Below are 8,050 nucleotides of genomic sequence, written 5' to 3'. Positions count from 1 at the left end.
GTGCAGGGACACCATACGATCCTAGCTCCGCAAAGAAGGATTGGTGCTATGCCAGTGTATCACCTGGAATTTTCGCTCAAGCAAATCTACGGATAAGAGAGACTAAGATCATATGTGCAATGGTGCATCATTGGTGATCAGTTTTAATACTACACGCTAAGAATGGATATTGATACTCCGTCCCTTTGCTCAGTCAGATTGCAATAAGCAAAGAGGACAGGCCAAGACAAGCGAGAAATAGGCATGACGCTGATACCTCATGACGCATACATCATCTGCGGGCATGGCGGGTACCACGAGTCGCGCGAGGAGCCTTGGTGTAATTGGGAGTTGGGGTAGCGACAGACAGACACAGGCAGAAGGAGAGAGACAAGCAAAAGCGCCCGGCGCAGACGGCTTTGCCGAACTTGTTTGGTCGCGCCGGGCCAAAACAAGGTGCATAGGCAAGCCGTAAGTGGCCCATGAGAGAGGTACCAGTAGAGACTTACAGCGGGTACGCGACACACCTGTCTTTGGGTGGTCATGTAGTCCTTCTGGCAGCTGATACTGTGCTGTACCTAGACGCCGAGCCAACTCTGGGCTCAAGCCAAAGTTAAGAACAGGGAGCTGAGCGTCCCCCGCCCAAATTCGTTCTCTGTGTCCCTCTCCACTCGCTCTTCTTGACTGTTTTTTGCAGCTCGCCCCTTTCATTTTTCCTGCCACCTGCATTTCAAGCTGTGCTCTGCTGACTTGTTGCTCCTAGCCTATCTCTGACTTTGAAACGGTAAAATCGGACCCGCGTTCAAGGTGTCCTCCTCCAAGGTGAGCAAAATCAAGACCAAAAGGAAGCTTTCCGTCAACGGATGGAGAAAGGTATAAGAAACAGTAATTACTAGGTACTTAGGAAGAACAAAAAAAAATTACTCCATTTTTAATCAAGGTAGCTACAAATTTTTCTTTTCTAAGTACTCTTTTAATGTATCTAAGGTACCTATTTTCTCCAATCTCTATATCAGACCAGACGGTGTACTGGAAACTCGAAAGCATCCTACCGTTAGATTCAGAGCTTCTTGGTCGCTGCCCAACACGCGACGACGCTAGTGATTAAACGCCCCTTTGCGGCACGCTGATCTGGTCCAAATTAAGGCAAATTCAGGGAGGGCATCAGAGTGATTTCGACGGCACGTTTTTTTGGGATACGCTGCCCTCCCCCATTCCCTTCGTTTCCTTCGTTTCTCACCTCCATCCATTTCCCATCTCGAAACCGCCAAGATATAGCACGTGCATTTACCTCCAGGTGGTCATAGCTTCCATATCTGCTAAGCCTTATCGGGAGCTCATGGTGGAGTCTTGAGAATCACTCGACCCGACAGACTGGCGAATGGATGAAGTTGGAGACGAGGATGAGGTCGAGATAAGAGGGCTTGAAACCTGGCACCTGCATGTTGTTACAGGGACAGCCGTGATCGCGCATCGCTAGTAGCGAACTATGGCTCCGTCGTGTCGTTTATTAGATTTCCCAGCTCTTCTCCTGGTGCCAGATCACGCATTGTCTCCACGAACGGTATCTCACGAGTCCCGATCCAACAACGTAGATACGTATCTTTTCTTTCCCGACGGGACGGGACGAGGGTCGATATCCTCGATGCGTGGCCGATTCATGGAGTACCTTCAGGAAACTTGTCACCTGAAGCGAAGAGCGTTTGAAAAAGCAGTGAGATTTTTTAGAGCATGAATAGAGTTGACTATCTCTAGAATCATCATTCCTCCTCCTCGGGATCAAGTACGACATCTTGTAGTTCATCATCATGCACCCAATCAATGCCACTGCCAACTATTATACCGCTGGCTACGCCTTTCATAACTCTCCATCTCTGTTTGCTTGCCTTGACGTTCGCCTCGAGTTCCTCCTGCTCTCGCATCATCTTTGAGTTCGGGGGTACTCTCTTCTTCAGCTTGACTTGTTCTGCCAACTCAAGCATCTCAGCCGCTGAAGTGACGTTCTCTCGAGACTTGCGCAGCGTATTACTTTGTACATTTGTCAATACGCTTAGCATCTTGTTCGTTTCAGCGGCCTGTGTGGCAACCGATATGGAGGTATCGTCTCTACGCTCAATGTAGGGCAAGAGTTCACTGGCGAATGTTAGTTGATAGCGCATACGCATGCGAATAAATACACGGACCGCTCAATGGGAGCTGCTTCTGGGCCGCCATGAACGGCTCTGAGAATTGGGTTCGCCGTCATGACAGCCTCTGTTACTTCATTTCTCAGGATATACTGCGCTCTCGACTCCATCAGTTCTGATTGGGCTTTCTCTGTTTCTCCGGCGGTAAATGATGAAGTTTCATCTAAGAACCGTAAGCATATACTGCGAGCTTATCTCTGTGAGAAACAGACCTGGCTGATGTGACTTCTGCGCGTTTATGATAGCGATTTCAAGTCGAAGCTCTTGAATTCGATCATATAGTTCGAGGATCTTGGCTTCATCTTCTGAGATGGGAAGATGGGACATTTCTTCATCCCCGTCCAACATCGGGACGTCCTTTGAGTCTGCCATAGTGATTCTGAGATTCGATATAGCTTTTCTACTGGAGTTCCTGTTGCCTTTCTGCACAACGCGTTGACCTTGGTGACAAGTTTGTGACTGGTTGTGGCTGAATTTGAGGCTAGGTAGGTGTGGCGTTCCCGCCAATTAGATGCTGCTCGTCACAAGGCACCGGTCACGGCGTCACGCTAAGACCAGGCTCTCATGGCCCATGGATAATCGGTGGATCTTTCGTCACGCGAAGATATTACTGTAACTCGTTCAACACCAGGTGCCCGTTATAGCTCTGGTGATCAGAAACCATATCTCTACTGAAGTGCCCCCTTCTTTTCCGTCGGTCGCGCATTGCGGCAGTTTTTCCAACAGGAGATGTCTCGGGATGGCTCTCCAGGTGTTGATAGCCCATACGGGCCTGCGGCTGGAGGTCGATACCGCACAGTTCTCCATGTAAGCCTTGTCAAGATGACAATGAGATGTTGGCAACTAACTCGGCTGTAGCCTCGATGATATAAAGGCCTGGGTCTCCAGGAAAACCTCGATTCCACCACAGCATATTGTCGCCTTGACCCCTCAAGGCCGTACCGTCAAATCCACAAGCCTACATACAGAGGTTGGTTACTCAGCAAGAGATAAGCCGTATCTGACCATAGCCCAGAAAGAGATGTTCATATACGATATCCGGATAAGTTCTCCAGGAAATGCGAACCTCATCATCCCAGTCCCGGCTCCGAAGCGGTACGTCATCCCGAATGCGCCGAACACGATCGATGATGTACAGTCAATATCATCATGGCAAGAGCTATACAAGGAGCGTCGAAATTGGGCTATGCACCTGGTTGAGGACTGCGGGCAGATGAATACAACAACTATTGCGCTGTACGACGAGACAGATGTTATCATCAGGTGCTTGGACGCGGCTGTTGCGAATCTCGAAATCAGCATCAAGACCATAGAGCCCAAATACAACGACCTAAAGAAATGGGTAACGCCTGCACTGGAAGAGCACGGGAATCTGGTTCAAAATTGGGAGCAATATCTTGATCTTGCCAGAAATACCCCGATCTCCCCTTTAATGGTCAAGTTTATGACTCGACAAGAGACCAAGAGGTCGCACCCAACTTTGGAAGACCTCATCGAACTCGATACCGCAAAGAAGGCGGGAAAACTTGCCCCGACAGCTCATCGAAGGTTCAGCGACAAGGCCAATCAACTCAACAACACGGCAACTCAGATGTATAGAAGCTTGGAATCACTGATTGCCGACTTCGAGAAGCTCATGAGCCGATCTGCTCTTGGCCATAGCACCGCTTCCGCGCAACTTCTTGAAGATATCGAGGCTGTAGTGAAACAGATGGACTCCGACTACCGGGCAGCACTAGGATATGGGGATACGCAACGAGATATAGCGCAAGCTTCCAAGACGGCTTCAGTGCACACCGAACACTTGGTACCAACGCTGAAAAAGCGAGTCAAAGAGATGGATGAGCTACTTCACTATGCAACAGACGCACGGAATTCTGTTGCTTCGGATTCAGCGAAATTCATGCGTTACGTTACGGAAATAACATCTCTTCATAACAACGTCAAAAGTCAAATCAACGTATTGAATCAGTCGGTAGATGACATGACGACATTTGATTATCTTCGTCTCATTCACCAGCTGCCTTATATGTACGCAGCTTTCGTCTCGGAAGCAGTTCGACGGCGCGAATGGGTTGATAAAGTCAAGACGGACTCGTCTACTCTAGCGAACGAGATGGCATTGTTTCAGGATGAAGAGTCCAAGCGACGGCGTAAGTGGCAAAAAATGATTGGCAGCATGTATGGTCCAGATCTGGACACCAATGTCATGGGCCTAGAGGTCAATTTGCTTGGGGAAGACAAACCATGGCCAGCTTTGACCAAAGACGACTTAACAGATTTCGTGCAGTTGTTGCAAGAGCAACCTATTGATCAGAGTGTATTGGATGATGTTTTGAAGCTCGTACAAGAGCTTGACAATCCAACAAAGCAGCAATCCAAACGACTTAAGGCATTCAAGAACGGAAGTATTCATGAAGTGGCCCTCGGCAGAAGTGGCCTCATGATTCGAGGCGATGATGATTTACTACAGTCGCTCCAAGAGGATAAAGGTAAATTAGAAAACAAATTGAAGACGGCCGAGAGCCGAGTCCGCCGTCTAGAGGATTTGCTTCATCGACAGAGCCAAGCCAGCCGCCCTGGAAATCTATTCCAGCCTCAGGGTCCCCAGCAGCGCGAGAGAGGCAACTCTGGGTCATCTATCAGATCGAGCCGCTTTGATGACCGCAGACGCTCTTCGGACGGCATCGACCCCTTGATGCGACGTATCACTCAGCTAGAAAACGAACTGCGAGAAGAGAAACAGCGGTCTAGTCGACTCCAGCAAGAACTCACAGCGCAATCGGATCATCATGAGAACATCAAAGGTCAGCACGAAGACTTGAAGGGCCAGCATGAAGACTTGAAAGGTCAGATTGCGGAAGTTAACACTACCAAACAAGATCTACTCGAGAATATGGAGGCCCTCGAACGTGAATTCGTCGAAGAGCGCAAGAACCTAGAAAACGAAATCAAGACTCTCAGAGCACGGTTGGAGGATACTGAAGACGAAATCGAACAGTTCGACGAATCAAGGCAGCACGAGAAAGCCGGATATGTTGTACGAGTGGAGGAGCTAGAGGCCGAGTTGGATCAAATCAACAAGCAGCGACAAGATGACGCCCTCAAAGCGCAAGGGCAAGTCGAGTTCCTTCGCAAGGAAACCCGCATCCAAAGAGAACAACAAGAGGCCCTTGAAAGACAGGTTCAATCTGCACAAGAGGAAACTCAGGACGTCTCGAGAAAATTGAGTGTTGCTGAGGAGACGATAGGTGATCATTGGCAGGCCCTGAAAAAACTATTTACTGAGCTGCTGCCCGAGGCTGCTGCCCCAGACAACTTTGTAGATCTTTCAGATTTGCTACTTACCCAAGCCGGAACACTCGTTGAAAAGTCCCGCAACTCGGAAGCAGACATTGATATACTGAAAACCAAGGTTGAACACTTTACGGCAACCATTGCGGAACTCCGAGAACAGCTTGCTGAGAAAGATACTAAGTTATCCGAAGGCGAAATGAAAGCGGTCCATTTGCGTGAGAAATTGGCTGAGGAGAAAGCGAAGGTGACTGCACTTGAACAAGAGCTCGCAGATGGTAGAGAGCAACTTACTGGGTTGCGTGCCAAGCTCAGTGATGGCGAAACTGGGCCAGAAGCTCTGCAGACAAGACTGGAAGAAAAAGAGAAAAAGGTCATGGCCTTAACCGAAGAAGTGGCCTCCAAACAGTCCCACGTCGGTAGTCTGGAGGAAGAGCTTCGCATGTTCCAAGAGAAAGCGGAGTCCCTGCAAGGCAAGATGTCTAACTTGAATAGCCAGTATGAGCACCGAGACGAGAAGACTAAGGATCTTACACAGCGCCTCTACTCTCAAAACGATCGTATGTGCCGCCTATTGGAGCGCGTAGGATTTGCCATTACCAGGAAAGATGGAGATATGACCGTTACTAAGATTCCACGATCCGAAAGAAATGCTCAGAACCCCAACGACTCCTCTGACCCTGGTTCGTCCATGCGCAAGTCAGGAACTCTGAGCCGTGTCTTGGGTGATAGCGCTGATCTCGAACTCCTATACTGGCTTAACAACTCAGACTTACAGGCCGAAAATGAAAAATACGAAGCCTTCATGAACAAGATTGGCAACTTTGACATGGAGCTTTTCTCCGAGACCGTTTATCGCAGGATCAAGGAAGTAGAGCACATGGCTCGTAAGTGGCAGAGGGAAGCCCGATCCTACAGGGAGAAGGCACACCTTTTGCAAAAGGATTCGCACGAGAAGATCGCGTTCAAGCACTTTAAGGAGGGCGATCTGGCCTTGTTTCTCCCCACACGCAATCAGCAAGCTGGTGCGTGGGCCGCTTTCAATGTGGGCTTCCCACATTACTTCCTACGCGAGCAAGATGCCCATCGCCTGCGTCACCGAGAATGGCTTGTAGCCCGTATCTCACGGATCCAAGAGCGTGTCGTCGACCTTTCCAAGAGTCTCCAGCCGAGCAGCGAGACAGATTCGATCAACGATGAGGAGAACGATAACCCCTTCCAGTTGTCGGATGGTTTACGCTGGTATCTGATCGATGCTTTCGAAGACAAACCCGGCGCCCCTTCGACGCCTGGAATGGGCAAGTCAACTGTTGCGGCTAATACCGTAGAAGCGACAGCCAACATTCACACTCACGTTACGGGTGGAAAGGGTAAGAGTCGGGATAGCGTCACTAGTATTGAAGGTATTAACAAGACTTTATCCAAGAGTCTTGAGAGTAGGCGTAGCAGTACGGGTTCCAAGAAAGCCCTGCCGTTTCAGCTTGGGGGTACGGCTTTGTTGAAGAATAGTGCTTTGGCTAGCGAGACCAACTCACTCCGAGCGCATCCCACCGACACACCATCCGGCACAAGCCCTACGCACGGGGGGCTTCTCACAGCAGCCAATGCGAGCCTAGCACAGAAAGCTCTGGCAGAAGGGCAAAAGAGCGAGCAAACGGAGAGTCCGAGCAAGTCTCCTTCTGGCGAGTCATCAAACCAAGGCGGCAGCGCCAAAGCGGACGAGGTACGAAACGTCGACACCCTTCTTGGACCATGATGATGGGTTGCTGACGGCCAGTTAGCAGCCTCGGAAAGCTGTGCAACGGGAGGATTCGGCTGAGAGTCCGACGAAAAAGTCGGTTGTTTGGGATTCCCTGTGGAGTGTTGACTATAATTATGAGAGTGTAGGGAGAAAATAGTTGAAGTCCGGTGGCCGTGTATGTGCTCGTCTAGGGCCAACTCTTCTTGCGTTTAAGAAGTCTTTGCTCTGGGAAAGGATGGGTGTTATTACTTGATTGGTGCATGAGCAGATGTGTAAAGAAAGAGAATATAGTTCAGGAGCTTTTCGAATAGACAGCCAGGATGGGAAACGGAGACGTGTTTACGGTTTACAGGATGAGACGAGAAGGAAAAGTCCATGACTCCCTTCTGTGATATCTTTCAATTGACAACATTAGAGACTCACGCCTCTGTCACATAATATTCACGTTTTATTTAGGATTGGCAGAAGGTGTCTGGGAGGCAAGAAAATTTCTAATCCCTATATTAAGCGACAAGGAGGAATAGGTAAAGACTACTTGTTTGGCACTGATCCCTGGTCAGAAGTTTTCTTGTATTCAGAAGGCTATATGTCTTGCTCTATCGAATTATCTGCACAAAAGCAATTACCTAGCCAACTAAAGTCTGTTCAACTAATCAAAATCAAATAGATAAGGGGGTTTTCGCAAGGACTCTGTGTTCTTGGCAGGGGTATCTGGGGACTACGGGTAGACGACAAAGCCTGATAGGGAAAACGATGAGATCGGGGCAATGGATACGAAATGTATACGAGAGACCATCATTGGCGGTCTCAGCTGGAGTGTCATCGTCTTGGATGGAAAAGATGGAATCTC

At 49.1% G+C, this 8,050-nt stretch overlaps 2 protein-coding genes across 2 annotated transcripts; one reads left to right on the top strand and one right to left on the bottom strand.

The window, feature by feature from the left end:
• Positions 1-1,739: 1,739 nt before the first annotated feature.
• Positions 1,740-2,537, bottom strand: FSUBG_11217 (uncharacterized protein; the record flags this gene model as incomplete). The annotated part of the gene is made up of 3 exons (XM_036675876.1): positions 1,740-2,112; positions 2,163-2,328; positions 2,378-2,537. The coding sequence occupies 3 exons, from the start codon at positions 2,535-2,537 to the stop codon at positions 1,740-1,742; spliced, it is 699 nt and encodes a 232-aa protein (XP_036533292.1).
• Positions 2,538-2,904: 367 nt separating this feature from the next.
• FSUBG_11216 (myosin heavy chain) lies at positions 2,905-7,215 on the top strand (the record flags this gene model as incomplete). Its single annotated transcript, XM_036675875.1, has 2 exons — positions 2,905-2,972; positions 3,024-7,215. The coding sequence occupies 2 exons, from the start codon at positions 2,905-2,907 to the stop codon at positions 7,213-7,215; spliced, it is 4,260 nt and encodes a 1,419-aa protein (XP_036533291.1).
• Between the last annotated feature and the right edge of the window lie 835 nt (positions 7,216-8,050).

The sequence above is a fragment of the Fusarium subglutinans genome, assembly GCF_013396075.1.
Source record: "Fusarium subglutinans strain NRRL 66333 chromosome Unknown NRRL66333_c0000209, whole genome shotgun sequence".
In the NCBI taxonomy this organism is placed as follows: domain Eukaryota; kingdom Fungi; phylum Ascomycota; class Sordariomycetes; order Hypocreales; family Nectriaceae; genus Fusarium; species Fusarium subglutinans.
Note: the sequence above shows the minus strand (reverse complement) of the source record. Positions and strands in the feature narration are given on the sequence as shown.